A 23,124-nucleotide genomic window follows, 5' to 3' on the forward strand; every position below is an offset into this window, starting at 1 on the left:
AACCTGAGCTCTCTGCTAGCAGGGTGTGTTCTTCTGTTCGGGCCAGGCTGCGTCCTCGTGCTTCCTGTTACTCACTGCTGCTCTCTATCCACTGGCTGACACATTTACAACAAAATCCGATAGTTTTATCCAAAATTGCATCACATATACAGTTTATACTGAACGCTTCGGTCTGGTCGGTGGGGTAGATGAAGGACACCCCTGTATTCAGCACTTTGATCATACTTGCACCGCAGGATCTTTAGCGAGTGTTCCTGGATTTTGTTCTTTGTGCTTTTACCTATTTCACCATCTGTGAATTTCAGCACTTCCTTTCTTCTCACCTAACGTTGAGGTGAGAGACTAAACAAAGTACCTCTCTTTTGCTCCGACTTGTAAAGAAAACCACTAACTGATTTAGGAGTGGTTGGTAAACACTTTATAGGATCACCCATAATACCAGGTGCTTACTAGCAACTGTCAGCCCCAAAGCCATGTACCACTTTATTTGTGGACAGAGCAGTTCAACATGAAATGACCGTATAAAAATATATTTCTTTAAAGGATTGATATACTTCTTTTTTTTTTTTTTTTTTTTTGTGCAGAAGTTTGTGCATTTATTAAAATATCCTGTAGAGTCTAGGAGGTTGTGGCTGATGAATATTTTGGAAATACCCTGGACAATCCATATGAAGGGGAGATGGAAAGGAGCAGGGCTACAGGACAGATGGTGTTACAGGGTGGTGATGGTGGGCCCCTCAGTGAACTTGCACATGTGACACTGTATCAGGAAATAGTGGCTGCATGTTGTCAACGTCAGCCCAAAAAAAGCTGAAAAGAACAAAGCTGATTTTTCTCCTCTTGCATCTTTACAGTTTCCCATCAGCCTGTCTCTTCCACTTTTTCCACAGTCCAACAATGTCTTCAGGACAAAAGGGGACCAAAGAAGTACACTGAGTTACAGATCATGCAGTGGCTTTTCACCTGGATTCCCTTCCTGAACTGTTCTCAGTAAAGAGCAGGTGTATGCCCAGAGGCTGACAGGCTAAATATAGTGGGTATCTATAAAGATAGATGTAGCACATGTTAAGTTACTCTGTAAATGCCCTCAAGCCTGCCAGTGCTTTTGCTTTGTCACAGAGGCTTTTAGATTGGATGACTTTTTGCATGCTGAGGAGGAAAAGTACTGAGTTTGATATTCCTGATATCTTGAGCCTTTTGTGGTCTCTTTCATAGAATATCTGCAGTGAACTAGCATTAGCCCTGAACTCATTGGGTCTTCTCATTTAATGACACTGTTGTCTTCTGCCATCAACAAAGTGGGCAATGCAATGCATTTTGTAATTGCATGTAGGAATCGGCACATTAGAATGTGTGACAGTGTATTTGGAGTGCAAAAAAAGACATCAACAGCTGTAGCCAAGCCCAGAAAAGGAATCACACCTCTGAGTGTCAAAAGCCCTGTTTATGCTGACGCTGTGACAGGGCAGAGTCAGATCTGCATTGGTGTCTAATGAGAAACACTATATTTTTACAAGTTGAATAAATACATAGGATTACTTGCAGAAGCTGGATTAACTTTAGAAGGAAGAAGATCACGGCAGACAGAATCTTTGAGCGGCATTGGTCAGTCAGTGGAGAGCTTCTAGCATTAATCCCTCCTATAAACACTTCTATGGTCACATGGTTCCAACATCAGCTCCAGTAAAGTTGTGGTGACGCCTTATTGACATCACTATCAGTTCTTTGTTGATGAAAATTCGTGGAGCTGGTTCTAAATTTGTCCTCAGCATTGACACTGGCATCACATTAGAGAGACCGACTGCGAGATTGGGAAAGTTTTAAAGGGCCTCAGGTGTTGCTCATCCTGCTGATAACCTTTCATTTAGCATCTGCGGGCGAAAAAAGAAACAGCGATACTTCGAGCCTTTGGTTCTTCACAGACACTACCACACATCAGCATAGCTACACCTGTGTTTTGTGAAAAAGTGTGACGTATAGAAATGTAATTTTAGTCTTTATCCAAACATTCTCCTTAAGTCCATTGCTTTAAAACCTAAACACACACACACAGTTTTCCAAGGTGGCTTTCCTGATGTACATTTTTTTTATGTCTATCAGTGGAAAATTAGGGGACAGTGATGAAGTAGTGATGAAGCCTGATAGCATGATGATGACTCTGAGTCTTCCTTTGACCCTCTTCTTTCTTCCATTACGCCCCACCCCGTCCCTCTCTTTGCTTTTTACGTCAGCTTGTTCATTCATCCTTCCCCCAATGCACCTAAAAGCTCTCCTCCTCCTTGCTCATTCATTTCATTTACACTCTCTAGAGGCATCAGCCTGTGACCCTCCATGACCGCTATAGTTGCAGGCTGTGTGTGTGTCTGTGTGTGTGTGTGTGTGTGTGTGTGTGTGTGCACCCATGACCTTTGCAAGTAAGTGGCACACACACATCTGTCTGCAAATTCATGTATGTGTGCAAATATGTGAGGCCTGTTACCTGTCTGTTCTGTGTGATGATAGGTGAAGGATGATGTGACAGATTGAGGGAAAGTGGACTGAAATCTGACCGTGGCCTGTTTAAGGAAAGGGGAGCAGTAGAGCCGTCAAACATATAAATATATCATTCAGTCGTTCCCTACCTCTCTGTCCATTATCAGCCCCCTTCTTTTTAGTGTCCCTTTGCTGTTTCTCTCTCGCTGTTCTCTGTGCTTTACCACTGCAGCAGTGTCAGGCAAGCTGGAGACAGAGAGTGCAGCTGCCTGGGACTGCTGCAGAGAGGAAGAGAGGGATGATAGAAGAAGGTGATGTACATGGAGAGGGAGGAGAAGATGAAACAAAAGCAGCTGTAGAAGAGTCGTGAGCTCAGCTGTTAATGCACACTGATGGGCTTCAATCAGTTAAAGCTTTGAGCCCCTCTCATTCATCCATCTTCGTGCACCAAGTCCACACCCGCCCCTCCGCCTTCCCCAGCTCGGCATCATTAGCCGTGACCGGTGAGCCCGGAGGCTTTGCTCCCCCTGCCCCCCTAAAAATTCTAATCCCAGGCTTTAGCTCCTCCCTCTCCTCTCCTTATACACTTCATCTCTTCTCCAACCAGCCGATTGGCTCACTCGCTCACTCAGCTGCCCGCTCGCTGAAGGTGTGAGGAAAGGGGAGGGGCGCCCGCGTACTGGCTCGGCTGCCTGCCATTTTATTGTTTTGGGAAGGAGGGGTTCTTTTTCTTCTTCTCTCAGTCATCCTCACTCTTTCCCTCGTCACTGTTCTACCCCCGCCCCTCCTCTCTCTCCTGTTTGAGTGCAAGAAAGAGACAGAGCGAGAGGAAAGAGAGGGTAGCGCAGCCTCAGTTTGAAGTCTCCAGTCTGTCTCTTCTCTCCAGGATTGTTGTTATTTACCCTCCTGCCTGGCGTTTTCCCTTCACCTTTGCATCACTGCCCAGGGTATTTGGCTCTGCAGAAGGCACCCCTCAACTCTTTCCGTCCTCTCTTTTCTTTTTTTCTTTCTGGCTCTGCGGTGAAGAGCATCTTTGCATGCGTGTGACAGCAGACGAGCGAGGATGCGGATACCAGCGGCTGCCTGCAGCTGCCACAACCCCGTGGGCTGCTGATCTTAAACACTGCCGGTAAACTGGTTATTCTATTTGCATATCTGGTTTAGGTGCGGGGCTGGCGGTGCAGGTGGAAATATTACACGCAGGAATGAGAATGTTGATGAGGAAGAGACGAGGGAGCCGATGCTGACCTGAATATTTTGGTGATGCTCTCAGCGCAGGCGTGAGGCTCTTTTTTTTTTTTTTTTTTTTCTTTCACCGTTTGCCTCTCGCAGATGGTCCCCGTGTGGAAAATGTACACATTTTACTCTTTGATGGAGAGCGGGGGTGTGCGTGTGTAGGGGGGTGATTTCTGCATGGGTGTGTTGAAGCTGAGGATACTGTCTGTGAGGGGTTGTGCACATGTAGATCCCTGCCGCCATGCTTGTTGGTACACGTGTGTCTGCTTACATGTGCTTGCTGTGCATCATTAAATTTTAATGTGTGTGTGTTTGACCTTGTTTAGTTACAGTGCACCTTATTTATAATTCAGTTTTTCTGCATAACAAATTAATGGAATCATATATGCATGAATTAGAATAATATATGTACCTACTGATGAATGCTTTGGTCTGGTCACGTCTTTTAAAGTGAGGAATTCCTCTGTGCAGCATCAGCTCCTCAGTTATTTACTGTAACTGTCCTGTACTGACAACTCCTTCTGTATCTGTGTCTCTCACCCAGCTGGGGGATTGGGTGTATGAGAAGATGCTAATGGCGAGGGACAGCAGTCGAGACGAGACCCAGAAGCTTCATAAGAAATGGCTGAAGCACCAGGCTTTTATGGCCGAGTTGGCCCAGAATAAGGAATGGCTGGACAAAATTGAAAAGGTAAGTGCAGCTGGCCGTCCCAGTGATGTAGCCTCGCAGGCACATTTCCTTTTACAGTGTCACTCTGTTTTTGTTTTGTTTTTTTGTCCATTCAATTTTTTTTTTATAGTGCAACTCTGAAATTTACTGCAAATATTATGGCATAGAGTCTGACTTTGACCTAAGTCAAGATAGACACAGAGTAAATGACAAAAGAGTATTTCATGTGGACTTTGACCTACTGATGTAGTGATGTAACAACACCTGTGATTTTCTTGGGTTCCTCGAATATCTTAGCAACATCTCCTGGGGCACTTTTGCTCTTTCTCTTGTGACTCTCTCACAATTTGTGTGACTTTAATATGAATAATGGCAATACATGTATCCATAATTGTCGTAATACTATCCAAATGTCATGTATGAAAGCCATCTACCCATACATGCAAAACCTTACTCAGGAAGCGTTTGAGCAGCTAATCTCTGTGCAGGTGGACAGAACGGTCAAATCTCTAGTCAGCATGACTTACCTACACAATAATGGATACAGGAAGTTGCAAATTGTGAGAAAGTTGAAAAGATTGGAGCGTTTTTCGTTCATCGATGCGTGCCGTCATCAGAGCAGAACAAATGCTCTCAGTGCAACACCGGAAAAGCAGATGTTTACACAGAGTTGTGTTTCTAAAATTTCTTTAGGCATCAATGGTTTTCTGTTGTTTATACTACAGAATATGGCATCTTTTGTGTGTATTTTTATTTGGAAAATTATTCAGGAATTAACTGTCTCGAAGTGTTCCTGAAATTCCCTCTCCATCTTAATTTTGAAATGTAAACGATGGGTTCCAAATTCAGGCTTGTTGTACGTAGGTCGGATTAAGTTAAACACAGGAACAGATACAACATGCACATTTGATAAAAATGGCATTTTTAGTAGAATTATATACCAACGTAACAAAAAAATGGTTCAGATTATGAGTAAATAATAGAAATGTGGTTGACATAATGAACTAATTCCCAGGAAATTGCTCTTGTTTTGTTTGCTGTCACGTAGCTTGTTGCTCTGGAAAGTGAAAACTAGGCCTCTTTGCAATTTTACCAATGAGCCTCCGGTTTAAAAAGCTTTTAGGAACAAAAGATGAAGACTGCTGTACATATGGGAACAAAAGAAAAGATGTGTTTTACTGTTCACTGAATCATTTTGGCTTTGTGTGTGTGTGTGTGTGTGTGTGTGTGTGTGTGTGTGTGTGTGTGTGTGTGTGTGTCTTGTATTAGCTGGTGATATATCTCTGTTTTAAAAACACCCGTTAAAGGATTTTGCAGAAGGTTCAGATGCATTAGAATCATTTTGAAGATTAAAAATGACCCTCAATGCCATATTTGTTGTAAACTGATTCATGCATTAGTCCTTGTATTAAACACTCAAGTACAAAACTTACTTAATCAAAGTGTAACGAAGCCTGTGGCAAGGGCAGAAAGTATTACAGAGGGGTTTTTAAATAGGCAGGGGAGCGCCGCAGCCCTCTGTGCTGCTCGCTGTCCTGATACGATCTGTTTCGTATTAAGGAGATTTATACAGCACATCAGCCTCTCGTCTAAAGCTGCGGATGTAATTGGGTTAGCCAGTGTTTCCCAGGCTGCATGTCAAGGTTGCACATGTTTGACTTTGAGCGGTTGTGTTAAGGGCTCTGATTGCCTGCAGTGACATAAATCTGGATGCACTGGTCAGTAGAGCTGTAGTCCATGCATCATTTAGCAGTCGCTATCGCATCACTGTGTTTAGTGGCTCCTTGTGACTGCTTTGTGTGCTTCTGTGAGTAAAGAAGGTGATACTTCAAGACATATGTTTATCCTGGAATATGCTGTAATACCACAGAAAGCTTTCAGTTTAATCGCACTATGTTGCTCTTATGTTTTTTGTTTTTATTATTATTACCGATAAATTAAAAATAATATGAGTAACTGACATGACTTTTTTTGTTTATCGGCCAACATGGAATCTCTCTGGTCATCTCTGATAAAAAGCCAGAGAGATTATCGTCTGTGTAAAATATGTTTATGATACTCATGCACAATTTGTGGTTCTGCATTGGTGCCTGCTTGCATTGGGCTTGTGCGAACTCAATAAACACAGAGGCTACGGGGACATGCTCCATGCAATCCCTCAAAAAGAGATGATGACACTCTGCATACGATGAGTGCTGAATAGTTGAAAAGTTGGTTTGCAAAGTGCCACAATAGTCCAGTAGCGGACACTTTTCTTTGTTATGACACTTTTGTTTTTGCAGCTTATGTTGACCACAGACTTTTTTCTTATTTTAACCTTTATTTAATCAGAAAGTGAAACCCTTGAAATAAGGAATATCTTTGGTCAGCGTTAACCTAGTGTGTTATTAAATGCCAAGGTAAAATCATCTCTGACACATATTTTTCCCCATACTTTTGAAGATTAAACGAAGAAATTCAAATGCCACACAGAAGAACTCTGCCTGGTCTGGAACAAGGATCTGCTCGCTGTCAGGCAGTGGTGCTAACCGCTGAGCTGCTGTGTTTAAACACTATGTAAAAAACAAAACAAAACAGTGACTTTGAGACAAAGAAATCACTCATGCAAAATGCTAATTTCGGGTTGTTGTGCCCGGAAATTATCATTTTAATCCATTATGGTCGATATTGCGATGAAGTTGATACTCTTCTGATCTACCGAGGCTTATTAACACCATCAGGGCAAGTATATGGTTGCGTTCGGCGCTTGCCAGTAGAAAATTAGATATTGTATGTGATGGCCCTGCAGAATGACAGCCAAAAGAAATTTGACAGGACACATGGACATCGATGGACCCATATGGGCTGTTGTAGAAAATGAAACATGCAACTGTTTAGTAAGCAGGCTGCAGTTATATCTGATGGACTGTATGGTATAAACAAATCCTGGCAGTGCATCTGCTCTGAGGAAATACAGAGAGATACAGTATTTCTAGTGAAGCGACAACATTGACACTACATTTATTATCATCAGTCTGAGCTCTTATGCTGATAACTGAAACCTGAAAAAGGCTATGCCGAGTGTATTGTGGTTCAGTCATATCACATCACAATGAAGGGGCACCACTGACCATGGCATAGTGGCTCAATCCTCTGCAGTGTCATACTGGGCAGGGCTAAACGTGAACGCCCCTGCAGGAAGCAGAGGGAACTGAATCAAGGCACAACACTCATATTTGTGCACATACTGTACTGTAAAGCATAAATTCTTGATATGTTGGGACGAGAACAGAAATGATTAAGTATCTGTTTAAAGACAGTTAAGTGGCAACTAGTCTTATAACTGTCCAACAAAAATGCAAATTATTTGAAATTTCCACCTGATGAAATATGAGAAATTGTAGCTCTGCCTTATCTTACTGAATAGTGAGTAGGATTTCAGGATCTACCCGCATCTCATCCTGTGACAGCTGGAATAGGCTCCAGCTCCCCTGTGACCCTAAAGTGGATAAGCAAAAGTAGATGGATGGATGGGCTCTAATAAAAGTAACTGACTGTCAAAATAAAAATCGCCAATTGCGGGTGAAATAACACCAGCGACATGAAGTAGGAAGGGCCGGAGATAAACTTTTATAAATTTTCAGGCGAGCACTTGAAGCGACCACCAATGAAAGGACAGAATACCATGGATTGACATATGACCTAGTTGTAAATACATTATATTGTTACCTAGGCAACCAGGCCCTGGAATGTCCAGAAGCAACCAATAGTCAGCCTCAAAGCATTTACGCAGCGTTAGGGATGAGTAGTATTTGCACAACCATAAAGGTCACCGTTCAAAAACAAAATGCTGTTGCTGTCGTGTGACTTTCATGTTTCATGTGGGCGATCGTGGCTCAAGAGTTGGTAGCTCGTCTTGTAATCGGAAGGTTGCCGGTTCGAGCCCCGGCTTGGACAGTCTCGATCGTTGTGTCCTTGGGCGAGACACTTGGGCGAGACACTTCACCCGTTGCCTACTGGTGGTGGTCAGAGGGCCCGGTGGCGCCAGTGTCCGGCAGCCTCGCCTCTGTCAGTGCACCCCAGGGTGGCTGTGGCTACAATGTAGCTTGCCATCACCAGTGTGTGAATCGGTGGATGACTGAACGTGTAAAGCGCTTTGGGGTCCTTAGGGACTAGTAAAGCGCTATACAAATACAGGCCATTTACCATTTTACATTATGTCTGTGTCCTCGTCCAATCAGCTCGATGTAAGATAGCGGATGATGGCTGGTAACGTAGGCAGCTGCACATATTTCTGTCCTTCAAGCTGCTCATTTTGTCTGATTACTTTCTTCTCCTACAGTGGGAACTGTGAGGTTGGTATATGCTAATACACATGAGCCAGGTTGCAGAGTCCTAACATATCATAACACGGGCTGCTTCACTGTTGAGGGTGCAGCACTGCATGTTCTGACCACAGAGCTCTTTCTGTTGCACATTTAGGGGTCACATGCATTTAGGGAACATGCTCTGAGTGTAGATTTAGGTTACTGCACAATGCTTACAGATGGAGAAGGAGATGATGAAGAGACAGATGAGAAACAGAGAGTTTCTGAATTGTTTGATAATAAGCAAAAGTGGTGAATTGAGACCATGTTTCTGCCCCAGTCACTCACCTTTTAGAGTTGATATCACATATTAAACCAGGGTCCTCGAGGAAAAAAACTAATGGAGCGTATTTTTGTTAGTGTTTGTAACGCAATCTGGGATAAATAATCAGTGTAAATAATGATTAGACAAAAAATACACTGTGACTACACTGGAAAACAATTTAAAGGTAGCTTATGTTGCTGTTGTTAAGACACACCACATATGCTACCACTTTGATGTATAAAAGCGTCCACTGCAGTTTTAACGCCCACAAGCTGAAGTATCAGAATAATGCTAAGTGCATTTCTTTGCTTTCATCTTCAGAGGAAAATATGTAGTCCGGCTGTCAGTAATGAACAATAACAGCCTACATGTTTGGTTTTATTTTTGCAGATTTAAAAATACACACAAAAGTGACATGTAAGGACAAATAATACACGACACCGGGAGACACAAAACAACCTAGAGAGCTACAGACTCTCGCAGCATCTCCTCTCTTTGAATTTTACAAATTAGATTTTCTCTATCCAAATGATAGATATACTAAAAAAAAGATAATATATGCTAAAACAGGACCAACAGGACAGCATGCAACTAAATTAAAAGTGTGGCGAGACATCTGTGAAGCCTGTTCACACTGCAGGATGAGCCTCTTTCCTCTCCTCTCCAGTCCTTTCCAGCATGTCCAATGGTTAATCTGGCAGTTTCTCATTAGCGGGACGGTTAAGAGTGTAAAATAGAAATAGAAATATAATGAATTCAACTTTGAGCATGCTGGAAAAAATATAATATAATAATATGAATGAATTCTTTTCTGTATTTTTGCCATTAACAGCCAGCATGTGTTCCTGCTTTTTGTTTTTAACCCATCTTTAACCCAGTGCGAGCATATAAGAGTAGTTTACCTGAAGTGTTTCGAAACACAGCGCTGTTGAAATGTGTGACCTATATATATAAGAAGTGCTTGCAAAACACTGCAGTGAACAGACCGTAGACATTTGCTGTGTTTCTGTACTTCTTAAATTTTGCTGTGTGAAACATTTCATTGGCTCATCGTCACTTCTTTGCTTCTTCAAAGAGGTGTTTACGTGTCAGAAATTTTAGTTTAGGTCGGATAGTGATGTGTAATGCCAACGTGATCAGCACTAGTATCCCAAGTCTTGCTCTTCAGGAGCAGACTGTAGTCACACCAGGATGTCTAGCTTTTGGCAGATAGACAGGGTTTAGCTTCTGAAGTCATATGTGGCAGCCATGTTCACCCCACAAGACTTCTCAGTGGCTGTTGCTTAGCAACTTGCATTTTTTTAAGATAATATTCAGTATTTGGCTTTGTTTTTTTTAAATGGCAGTGCTGATAAGGATTTGTACTCACTCCTGACAAGTGTTAGAAATAAAAATATTGTTTTAGAGGCATCCCGGGCTAATCTTTATCAGTCATGCCATCTAACTGGTACAATTTATTAGTGCTGTTGTATGTCATCACCTTCACTTTATACCCTCAGCTCAGTTACCGTCAAAGCAATGCAAAATAGCCCCCCAGAAAGGTTTTATTCTCTCTTTGTATAAAAAGGTCTAGAGAATAATAACATTTGCAAGAAATTTTTAAAACAATTTAAACAGACAAAGAAGTAGACGCATAGAAGGATACGCTGAAAGCTTAGGAAAGACGAGCTATAATGCCGTGAAGCTTTTCGTGCTCCAGCTCGTTGTAGTACTTCCTGTCCAAACAGTCTGTAGGTTGTGTCCTCATTGTGTCTCTGTGTGGGGTCCTCTGAGACTCTGCAGCTTATTTTTGCACTTATTTTATGCACCCCTTTTTTGTCATAGAGAACTGAAGTACAGTGTCCTTTTTTTTTTTTTTTTTTAAGTTGCTTCCATCTGTGGAGCCGTGTGTGTCTGTATTTCAGTTGGCACAGTTAACATGGGATTGAAATGCTGCCCAAAACGTGTTATCTGACCTGTGCACCTTAAATGCCGCAGAGTCTCTTTGGTAGTTCTACATCACGTGTTTCAAATTGACATGCCTCTATAAAGCAGGTTAAAGCCAAGTTTCCAGCTCTTTTTCCTTTTTTTATTCCTACTGCTACCATCAGGGTCAAAGCATGCCATGACACATGTTCTATGATGGTGCAAGAACCTCTTTTAGCATTTAAAAGCTTCAGCTGGGCTGCACCAAAGAAGCACAGTGCCAGTTTTCTGACTGAAAGAACACACACAGTATATGAATATGTGCTTGTAATAGAAGCAGTATTCAATTCAGTTCAATTCATTTTGTTTATTTGTTTATTTATTTTTCTCTGTTGGTCTCTTTTTTTCTCTGTTGTTGTTGTTGTTGTTATATTTTAACATGTTCAAATTATGAACATGAGTGCCCACTCCGATTAGGGACGAGTTCCTGCCCCAAGTGGAGGAGTTTAAGTATCTTGGGGTCTTGTGATGGGAGAAGGGAGCGGGAGATCGACAGACGGATTGGTGCAGCGGCTGCAGTGATGCGGACGCTGTATCGGTCTGTTGTGGTGAAGAGAGCGCTGAGTGTAAAAGCAAAGCTCTCAATTTACCGGTCGCTCTACGCCCCTACCCTCACCTATGGCCACGAGCTGTGGGTAGTGACCGAAAGAAAGAGATCGCGAATACAAGCGACGGAAATGGGCTTCCTCCGAAGGGTGGCTGGCCTCTCCCTTAGAGATAGGGCGGGGTTCAGAGTAGAGCCGCTGCTCCTCCACATCGAAAGGAGCCAGTTGAGGTGGTTCGGGCATCTGACAAGGATGGGCGAGGTTTTCCGGGCATGTCCCACCGGGGCAGACCCAGGACACGCTGGAGAGATTATATCTCTTGGCTGGCCTGGGAACACCTTGGTGTTCCCCCGGATAAGCTGGAGGAGGTGGCTGGGGAGAGGGAGGTCTGAGCTTCTCTGCTTGGGCTGCTGCCCCCGCGACCCAGCCCCGGATAAGTGGAAGAAAATGGATGGATGGATGGATGTTCAAAATAAACGTACAAATAACAAATAAATAAATAAATACATTCATATAGCACCAAATTACAACAATAGTCACCTCAAGGAACATTTTATTTAAAGTTGAAGACACTACACTATTACAGAGAAAATCCTAACAATCAAATGACCCCTGAGCAAGCATTTAGTGACAGTGGGAAGAACAAACTCCCTTTGAACAGGAAGAAACCTCCGGCAAAACCATGCTCAGGCAGGGCCTGACAGTGAGGGGAGGGGGGCATGCTGTGGAAGAGAGCCAGAGAAAAAATGTGCATCATGGGAATCCCCCAGGATCCAGGGTCACCCGATCCAGCAGTAACTATATGCTTTATCGAAAAGAAAAGTTTGAAGCCTAATCTTAAAAGTAGAGAGGGTGTTTGGCCTGAAAGCTGAAGGCGCTGCCTCCCATTCTACTTTTAAATATTACGTGAACCACAATTAAACTAGCATCTGAGAGCAAACTACTCTGCTGGGTCCTTAAGATAAGATGCGGTCTGATTATTCAAAACCTTTTATGGGAGAACACAGAATTTTGATTTATTTGATATTTCAGGGGGAGATGTTATCAGGACGTGCTCAGACCTCAGACAGCTCCCTGAAAGTGAACAGTTTGCCCTTAAAATATAAATATATTGATTTTCCATCAGCTGCCTTGATCTGAGTGTCCACGCAGTTTAAACATGGATTTACACTGTAATCATTTGATTGGCTGATTAGATGCTCCTTCATCAAGTCTGAATTGATCATTTGTGCTGCTGATAGATTGCATTGGTCATTAGTGAAATGAATTGGCTGAGTCTGTGTTTATAAATTAACTTATTGTTAGAAGCTCACCAATCCCATCCTCTTTTTTTCTTTTTTGCTAATTTGCTGCACTTAGACAGTAAATCTAGGCCTAAAAAAGCCCCGAAAAGACTTTTAAAAATAAACTCTATGAGTCAAACGATGTTTACTCAGCTCTGTGTGTCTTTTAGCAACACACCCACAATGCATTTCAGTTTAGAAGTGTTTTTAACCACTAAACCGTGCGATTATATCTTTGTAAAACTCAGGACTTGACTGTGTGTGTGTGTGAAAAGACCTCGATGAAGACTAAAGTATCGATCTTCCCTCAGTTTGGATGTGCGACTGGGTGACGTGGGATAACCCAGCAGATCATCACGAAGCACTGTGTGCCTCGTCAGCTTGCTGTGACGTCAAGCCGCCAGCAGCAACTGGAGCAATGCGTCCCCTCTTTCCTGTACTGGCGACGGTTGCCAAGCAACTGCTGCCCAGTCCCCTCTTACTTCTCCCCATCTTCCCTCCTCTCCTCGTAGAGCTCATGTGTGAAGGTCATCCCTCCATCCCTCCCCTTCTCACTCACTCTGGGTGCTTTACGTTCTGCTAATTCTGCTTCCTCGTGTCTGCCTTTGCGGCTTTGTGACCTGGAAAATCGATTGAGGTCCACCATCATTTAGGATGCTTAAATCCTTTTAAAATGTTGGATAAGAGATGAAGAGCACAAAGTGAGGAAACAAATTCATCCCATGTAAAGTAATTCACAACACCCATCTGATATGAATCAGATTAAGGATGAGTGATGTGATCAGAGCGGACAGTAAAAAGGAACCACCTGCACCTCTGCTGTTAGTAGGAGATCCCGAAACAGAAACCCAGAAAACAGAAGTACAAGTAACACACGGCAACAATGTGACAGGGAGAACGACGCGACTACAAATACACACGAAGCTGATTAGACACACAAACTGATAAAGGTTTAAAAGTGGGAAACCTGACACAGGTGGAACAAGAATAAGAGGCCACACGAGTCATGCAAGGGAGGGAAAAATCACAAAATGAAACTGGACGAGGAAACATGGAAGACACACCAGAAGGACATGAATACAAGAAACATGAGAGAGAATGATAATAAAAATCAAAAACATAGATCAGGAACTTGACAGATAATCAGTGTTATTTACTCCACCTGTCTGTAGTTTTAATGCCACAGCTCACTGTTGTATACATTTCTACAGTTGTGGTTATTATTGTTAGCTGTTTAAACAGTAGTAAAAGGGCACCGAACTATCTGTCACAAGTGATTTTATTCTGGTTATATCATTTATACTCTGATTTAACTTTCAAAAATAAACAAAGGGAGGATTGAAGTGCTCGTGGGCAGCTGCTTTTCAGTCCGACAGGTATCATCTGGCTGGTTAACACATGATGCAATTACTGTTTTCAGGTGGAGTGAGATTTAAAGTTTATTTGGCAAAAATCTGACCTTCCAAGTATTATTTAGAGTTTGTCTTTTGCCAGAATCCCCAAATATAAACTTAAAATATGACTTCTTCTGAAGAAAAAATGCATTTGTTGTCTTCTTTGGTTATACTTTTGCCAAATGATATTGTTTGTTGCCATGACTCCTCGGTATGTCCATAGTCAGTGTAGAAGCATCAGTAATCAGATGCCAGACATTTGCGTTTAAACAATCATCTTTTCTCATTTCTAAACATTTGACAGGTGGCATCTCCTCAAAATGACTCAGGAGAGAGAAAGACGTCCTAATTCTTAATCACACTGACTCCATTCTTGCGTCTCCTCTTCCTCCATCTTTCTGTCAATGTCAGAAAATCTGAGACGACTGAGATGGACGAGCCATTATAGCCATAGGTAAAGCTCCCTCTCGCTCAGTCTCAGTGTAAGACACAAAGGTCTTGGTGTACTGGCATTCAGCTTGCTGCAATAGATGTTAATGTAGTGTAGTATAGAGGTCCAAATCTAATAAGCTGAGGTTTGCAGTGTTCTGAATGTATAATGTAGTGTCTAATCAATAGCCGTACTGTAGCTGCAGGATGACTGGGCTTCCTGATGACAGGCCGGATAAACAAATCTAAATATGTGTGGCTTATAATCTCTGTAGTGAAGTTTGTGAATGGATGGCCTGAGTGACAATTAAAAGTCAAAGCTTGAAGACAAAAGGGGTGTACTAAACAGAAACAAAGAGCACAGATGTAATAATATGGTTTTGTTGAGCTACTAGTGCAGGTTTCTTCTTTCCGACTGCAAATAAAACCTGCGACTTTCTATTTACAGGGTCAGAATTGATGTAACTGCCATCTGCGCGCTTTAAGACGATGTACTGTTTGTAAAGAGCTGCCGAGTCATTCTGTAATGTCTGTGATGTAGCTTCACTGTGATGGATCCAAAACAGAGGCTGCTCGCTGTTAGTGGAGATTTGGTTCAGTTGCAGCAGATTGTGCTTATCAGTGTGTGCGTGAGCGTGTGGGGGGGGGATGTGTGAATGCACAGTCAAAATACCCTCTTAACCCACCCAGTTGCTCGCCCAAAACCCACTGGGCTTTTGAATCCTGTCCTCGTCACTTATTATCCTTGACAGTTAATTGGCCTCATTAACTCGTTAAGAATGGCAATCTGAGCGTCTGCTGCTGGAACCAAGTTTCACACACTCTCTACGTTACATCACAGCTGACTGGAGCTGATTGGTTTGTGGTGAATGTACCAAGAGTACAATAGAAATAAAAAATCACTAATCATCCACCATTGCAATAGATTGCAAATACCAGAAAACAAAGAAAAGTCAAATAGTAGCCTGTGTTATATCTCACCCGCAGTTCCGGCTTTGACAGCCTTTGAAGTAAGATCAAAATGTAAAAAAAAATACGTTAGACCGTGAAGCAAAACTCTCAAAAGTAAGAATCTCACTATGTCCTGGGTCGACACAGAAAGCACTGTTTTTATATGGTTGGAGAAATAACTAAGTGTGGTTTTAACTACACTTTCAGACTTGCTCTGCAGCTGTAATATTGCATAACCTGAGCAATTTTAGTAACGTTTTTGCACTATATGCACACTGTACCCTGTTTTTCTCTTAGAGTGCATATTTTTATTCTCTTCTGTCATTTCATTTATATCTCTTTATTTCATTGTATAGAAAAGTTGCATATTGAATCTCATTCTTAACTGTACACTGATAAAGTTTTTTTTTAAACTGTGGAATAGATGACAGGACAAAATGTGCGCTGAAAATCTCAAAACTAATAACAACAGCAACAAAAAATTTGTACATAATTGCATATTTAATGAAAATTATGTGTGAGTTCTATGTGTATGTATGTGAATGTGCATTATGTGGATATTTAAGACATATAATTCAAACAATTACAACAATATAATAGGACCAATATCATCAGTAATTATAATACCACCACCACTAGTGCTGCTACTACTACTACTAGTAGTGATAACAATAATAGTAATAATAATAAAGAAATTAATGACTCTATAAATATTAATAATGATAAATGGGGGAGGCGGGTTGCAGGTGGGATCTGGGAGAACTATGATCCAAAACTGGACCAAAGCTTCACAAGCACAGGGAGAATATGCAAACTCCACAGAGAAGGGCTCTACACAGTGATAACCACTGAGTCACTGTGATGCCGGTCATGATGCATCCACTGTTTGAAGCATAAAACAGAAATATCAGGAAAATCTATAATCTCCTGTTAAGTAAAACAGGGTTTGTTTTGTGTATTGTGCACTTCTCTCTATGAGTCAAGTTTAATTGTGGCTACAGGATTGAGAAACCACTTTCGATACGCTTGCATGCTTTTTTGGACTCGTGTTTTCTTCTGTGTTTTCACTGTCGTGTTGATGTTAGAAGTGGATAATGACATGCAGTGTATCGAAAGCTTAGACCAAACTGGTCTAAGCACTCAGAATGAGCACTAAAAGACTAAAAGAATACAATGAATAAGAACAGAAGGATGGAAATGTTGTCCATTATCCATTTATATTGTTTTGCCCTCTAGTTAAGGCGGGCTGAGTCAGTTTCTTTGGGCTGGAGGCAGGTGGTTGACCCCTGTTCTGTGATTTGTGTTAGATTTCACTTCCTGTGTCTCATTTTCCCAATTAGTGTCAGCAGTCTTCTGACCTGTTTCCTCTCCCATCGTTACCTGGCTTGTGTATAGATATAGATTGACCTGTGTGATTCCTCCTGTTGGGTCTGTGTTTCCACATCCCCGCTAGTTTAGAAACTTATTCTCGTTAACGACAAAAACAAGACGAACATCTTTTACTTGCTAGCAAGGGAGGCACCGGCCGGTGTCTCAGGAAGCACTCTGAATCCTACCGCAAAATGACCCCGACGACGGCCTCCTCTTGCTTTTGGGGAAAACAGTTCACACAATACACATCACAGCAAAAGCACCTCCCTCTGTAAAACCCCCCAATGGTTCTAAGACAAGGCAGTGTGTGTGTGTGTGTGTGTGTGTGTGTGTGTGTGTGTGTGTGTGTGTGTGTGTGTGTGTGTCTCACTGCATGACTTCCTGCTCACGAAAAGGATCATAAAAGTAGGAAGCAACATCACAAGAAACAGATCTTCTAGATAGAATGTATCTGCAATAAAACCTCCCCCAGCACAGAGTGGCTGGAGAGGTGGTCAGAGACAAAGGAATGTCTTGATCCTATAGATTGAACTCAGACCTTACAAATTTAAGAAACACAATGACAACATTCAACAATTAGACATAATACCTCCTTCCATGTTTCACTGGAGTTTCCTAGTTCTTGGATTGAATTCTCCCGCTCAGCTACCATTGGTGTTTTTGTATGTCTGGGAAGAGTTCAGCATTAAAGGTAAAAGTCCTTAATGTCCTGTATTTGGGTCCGAGTCTTGCCTGCGACACAGTTATATAACCCGGACAGTTATATCAAGAGGTTTTTAGGTTTGAACCTTCCTGTGCAAACTGTCCAAAGACATACTATGTTATGCTCCCCAGGATGTCCAGGGGGTGTGGGGAAGTAACGATAGCATGTTATTGATTAAAAATTGCCTGTTAGGTTTGAATGCTTGAAATGCATAGAATAAAACAATCTGTGTGGCTTCGGTGGCAATCGGTACAGCTTTATAAAAGTTTTATAAACAAATTACCAGCTGTGCAAAAAATACGACTTTGTCTGGCCATTGATGCACCTTTTTACTTTCCTTATAACTGTATGCGAGTGCAAACTGTATACTATATAGAGTTGCATACAGTATACAGTTTGCATTAAGCTCTGACCTGTGGTGCTGCAGTATATAAGAGAATGTGTGCGTGAATGAGGGAGTATGGGCAGGTTTGTGTGTGGGTAAGTGCAGCAAAACATCAATGAGGCCCTCGCACTCAGAGCAAGATGTTAAGCTAAGATGGAGATCTGACAGTATATATTTTTATTCCACCCAATCAATTCCAGTTATATTTAAATGCACCGTTCAGACAATGCTGCACCCATTAAAGCACGCAGAACTGAACTGAACACAGAGAATAATGCTGAGGAAGGTGCTAGACCTGAAAGATAGTATAAGATAGGTGTTTTCATATTATAGAGCCCAGCTGGATAGATGATGTTGACCCTACAATCACTATGTGGAGCTTCTTTTTATTTATTTCTGCAGGGAACCTGTTGTAGGTGTCTTTCTATGTGCTCATTACAGAGCTCCTAAGCCATAGGGTCTGTCTGTCTGCACTATCTGCACTGCAACCCTGATATTCCTAGCCTTCAAAGACAGCTCTGTGTCAACTAGCAGATGGTGTAAACCTAAATCAGCAAAACTGTCCAATTAAGTTTTCAAATATGAAATGTCTGAAAGCAGTAATGCATCAGAATTATTTACATTTTCTGATTAAAATCCTTCTATTGTGGCTCTGAATCTTTGTGTGCATGCCAAAGGTGTTTTCTTGAATGACTTACTCATACTTCATGTTTATACTATAAGCAATAAGTAACAAGAGACAGTCGTTATTCTGCTCTGCAGCCTCTGCAGCAGCACATAAACCTGTTCTCTGTGGTTGGAGCAGCCCTCCAGCTCACATCACATCTCTAAAGCAGAATAAGGGCTCCTGTCAGCTGCTGTAGACCTCCATGGTGGAGCTGGAGTCCACCCGACCACAAGAAAAAAGACCTTGTGGAGAGGTAGCTGAATGACTTCCAAGACCTCCAAAACAGCAGACAGGAAGGATTGAAGCTAGCTAATTTTTAAGTGAGAACAAACATAGCAAACAGAGTCCTGCATGCTGTGTAACTGAAATGGGGAAAAAATGCATTTATTTTTAATGTTTCTGTGTTAGGCTTTCATCAGGCAAAACGGTTTGAAACAGCGTCCTACTAATTCCTCTCGTCTCCTGTTTATGAAGTGGATGTTTGCAAAGATAAACCTAAAATGCTAACTAGCAAAATACAGGATGTAAGAAACACAGGTAGCTAACCCAAGTTAAGTCTGAGTAAAGTCTTATTAGGTTCATACAATTTAAGTGCCTGCCCAGTCCTGGAGCACTTTTGGCTTTCTAATGCTCTCGAGCCAAAAGGGCACTCAGCAGATGGATGAAGTCCTTCTTTTCCTACAGTCAAAGTGACGCTTTTACAGCAGCACAGAGGAACAAATGGGGGCATTTTTAAGGTAGATGGAAGAACAGCCGTCCTCTTTCTCTGTATTTGTGCATTTTCTGGATGGTATGTGGACATTTGTGCATGTGTGAGTGAGTGCATGTAGTACCCCACAGCAGGCTGCCTTTATCATCAGCTTTTCTTATGAGCAACAGCATGAGTAGTGGAATCATGTGTTGATATGAATAAATGAGTCTGCAATTACAGTTTGGAGGAAAATATACCCTCTGCATAGTGTGCAACCCTACAGAAACCCTGCGACGGTCACGCAGGTCTCCATTTAAGTGCAAGGTGTCAAAAAATCACATGACCAGTGCCTCAGTTTCATATTATATATACCAGCCATCACATTCTTTCCATCACCCCAGGTCGCTGCCATTGGATATTTCTTTTGAAGAAGTAATGTTGATTTGTAGTTGTATCTCCTTGAAGACTGTGGACACGTAGCAAATATTATAAATATGTTTTCAGTCTTTAGACTTCATTGGACCCTGTGTTTGGTTTCTTACCTTATGTCAGAGTTGACCAAGAGTTGACATTAAAACTTCAACCTGGATTGAAGTAAGCAGTTCCATTTGGCTGGACGAGCAGATTTTTTTTACATGTAAATATTGACACGGTAGCTTCAGTGGCCTGAGCGTGACAGACCCACTGACCAACAGAGCGGCAGAGGGGAGGCTCGGGAGCAGATGTCTGCTGTGAAGCGCACACCAGACAGCAGAATGAGGATGATCTGTTGCTGTTAGCATCAGTGCTCCATCAGACTCTCCCTGTCTGTCCTGCACGACTGTACTTCCTGTTTTTCTTCACTTTACATATTCTCTCACATCCTTCTGGGTCTTAGTATTTAAATAATCTTTAATCACATCAACATGGTGCTTTTCATCATCAGTACTTTAACCTCCTAAGACCCGAACTCTTTCATGGCATTTTGATAAATGTAAAAACAAAGAATTATGTGATTTTTTTTTTATTTTTTTTATTTTTTTATTTTTTAACCTGATTTTTGTTTCTGAGAAAAATGAGATCCACATATGAGAACATTTCAATACAATAGTGACAGTATAATGTCCTTGTAAGTGGACATCAGGCCCCTGTAGAGCAGAATTTAGTATTTTGGTCTAGACAGCCCAAAATGTGATGTCCACATGTGGACATCCAGGTCCTAGGAGGTTAAAAAAGAGATTTAAAGCAATATTTTTCCTTTTTAAAGTGACTTGTAGTTTGAAATAGAGATGGCACGATACCACTTTTTTATGACCGACACCGATATCATAAATTTGAAATCGGCCAATACTGATATGAATTCAAACTGTTTTTTTAACATCTTGCTGCATTTTGTATAAGTTCAAACTCAAGTTAAAAACAAAAAAAAAACACTAAAGCTATTCTGTTATACCTGTATGCAAAAAATACACTGCACCCAAAATATTTCATAGTTCAGCAACACTGATCAATCTAATAAACTTAAGCCTACTCCATCCTCCCTATTCTGGTATTTTAAAGAGTAAGCAACCTAACTAATAGGCTTCTAAAACTCCCAGCAAAAAAATAAAAAATAGGGAACCACCCTCCACCTCATGATGCTTAATCGACGTAATCAACTTTAATTTGATGCAGTGTGAAAAAAAAAATGCACAGAAATCAATTATTTTTCAAGAATAATTAAATAGATTCAACATCTTTCTTCAACAGAATTGCAGACTGCACAGATGGTATCTTCCCAAAGGAAAAAGTACTATAGCTTACTAGGTTATATTAGACTTAACAATTACTATATACAGTAATGGACTTCTATATATTTTACATCAGATTAAAACTTTGGGTGTCAGATAATTATTCATTAAAAGCTCGACATTTTAAATGAGAATAAGAAAGAAAAGTATGTCTTTGTGCCCCCTTTTCCCTGTTCATGCCCTATCGGCCCCCCTGGCTAAACTTTGCTAGATCCGCCCCTGCACAGTTACCAGCCGTCAGCTACGTAGAAAAAGATCCTGGAGTAGAAAGTAATATTAAATAAATTCTAACAACAGCTTATCAAGCTTAAACGTGCTGCTGTTGTTCAGCCGCTGGTTTCCTCTTTCTGGCGCAAAGTGAGCAATAAACAAACAAGAGAGACGGACTCGCGACAGAAAAGCCGATCAGCTGATCATTAATCAGTTTCATGATTGAAGTAGCAGCGGGAGAGGGAGGGGGAGAGAAGAGGTAGTCGCTCCATATTTCGGTTGTTAAGCTTAAAGCTGGAATGCTTTACAAACATTCAGAGATGAACTTACACACTTGCTTCACTTCTCTCTGGGATCACTTTCTCGGAGATGAAATGCCGGATTGGTAGCGAGGCTCAAAATGCTGAACCAGACCACCGACAGGTCTCGCACGCCACAGCCGCTCTATCACCTGATGCACACTGCTCCAACGTGCTACGGTTATGAGCCGAGTTATGCCATGTCGCAAGTTTTGTGAGGTGCTTTTTTGATATTTAATGGATCGGATTACATTTTTTATTTCTCTCCGATATCCGATCCAGTAATTTAGGTCAGTATCGGACCGATACCGATACGTAATATCGGATCGGTCCATCTCTAGTTTGAAATAATTATTTTTACCATATACGTGGATCTCATGGAGCCCCTGTCTTTTTAAAAGCAGTAAACAATTCTTTAGAGCAGTCTGAAGAGTGAGCTTTTGGCTTTGACTGGATTACTTGTATATACACTACCCTCATTATCTGAAACGTATGTATAATAATAGTATCAACATTTGTAATGCTATATACTATATATGATGTAAGCTGGGTTGGTCTCCAGCTGCCCTGCAACCCTAAGCTTTGAAAGCAGTTAAGATTATGGATGAGTAGACATGAAAGAGAAGTGAAATATGTCCATTTAAACACCTTTTTCAGCCTTTTTGTAACAGAGCAGAGGTGGGTGGTGACCTGAAAGAACTGAACAGTACAGGAGGAAAACCAACCGATAGTGTCATTGTATTTTATATTAGTGCCTAATTATCTCCACTTTTTGTTTTCAGTGTGAAAAAGACACACTGTGGGCTGTGGAGGGGAGTTACGTATGAACATTGTGTGGCAGCTTCCAGCACATGGGCAGCTTTGGTCACTGGTGAACTGGCCCTCCCACATGGAGCAGTACCACTGTGTATTTGAGTCTGAAGCCCCACGGCACAATAATAATGTTCCACGTTAAATAATTCATTGTCACGCTCCCTGCTGGCATGTTATATTTGTTAATAATGTTTATGGAGATTGCACTCTCTATGCTAAACATTGACACACCATAATCACTACTGCAAATACTGAAGAAGAGGAAAACGATAAGCAACATATTTCTGACTTTAGTCCTTTCAGAATAAAAATATCCTGACAGTTCTGACTCAGACTGAAGGCAGCTGCTGCGTAACAGATGATTTAACTCTAATTGTGACTGAGGGGTTTTAATCGGCCTTCAGTAATGGAATATTTCCTCAAAAACAACTATTTTATAATTTTATTTACTGAAATAAATTATTATTTTTGATAGCAAGGATGTTCACTTAAAGGGAGAAGTAATAGTTAGCATCAGTGCAACAGTATCCTAACGTGAAGTCTCAATCTCCAAAAAAGGTTAATGCTTTATTTCCTGTTGGCATCTGTAATCTGATCTAATGACAAGACATTATTCAACTGATTTCACAGGCTGAGTATTTCTACAGTGAGTTGACCCAT

At 41.5% G+C, this 23,124-nt stretch overlaps 1 protein-coding gene across 1 annotated transcript in view; it reads left to right on the plus strand.

The window, feature by feature from the left end:
* The window catches only part of sptbn4b (spectrin, beta, non-erythrocytic 4b), an 89,478-nt gene that overhangs the window by 42,418 nt on the left and 23,936 nt on the right, over positions 1-23,124 (plus strand). The window contains exon 24 of the mRNA XM_085370287.1: positions 4,253-4,399. Within this exon, the coding sequence (XP_085226413.1) occupies positions 4,253-4,399 (147 nt within the window). The remainder of the gene's footprint in view (positions 1-4,252; positions 4,400-23,124) is intronic.

This window comes from Diplotaxodon limnothrissa, linkage group LG14, assembly GCF_057381915.1.
Source record: "Diplotaxodon limnothrissa isolate DT_005_m linkage group LG14, D_limnothrissa_male_GT1.1, whole genome shotgun sequence".
In the NCBI taxonomy this organism is placed as follows: Eukaryota; Metazoa; Chordata; class Actinopteri; order Cichliformes; family Cichlidae; genus Diplotaxodon; species Diplotaxodon limnothrissa.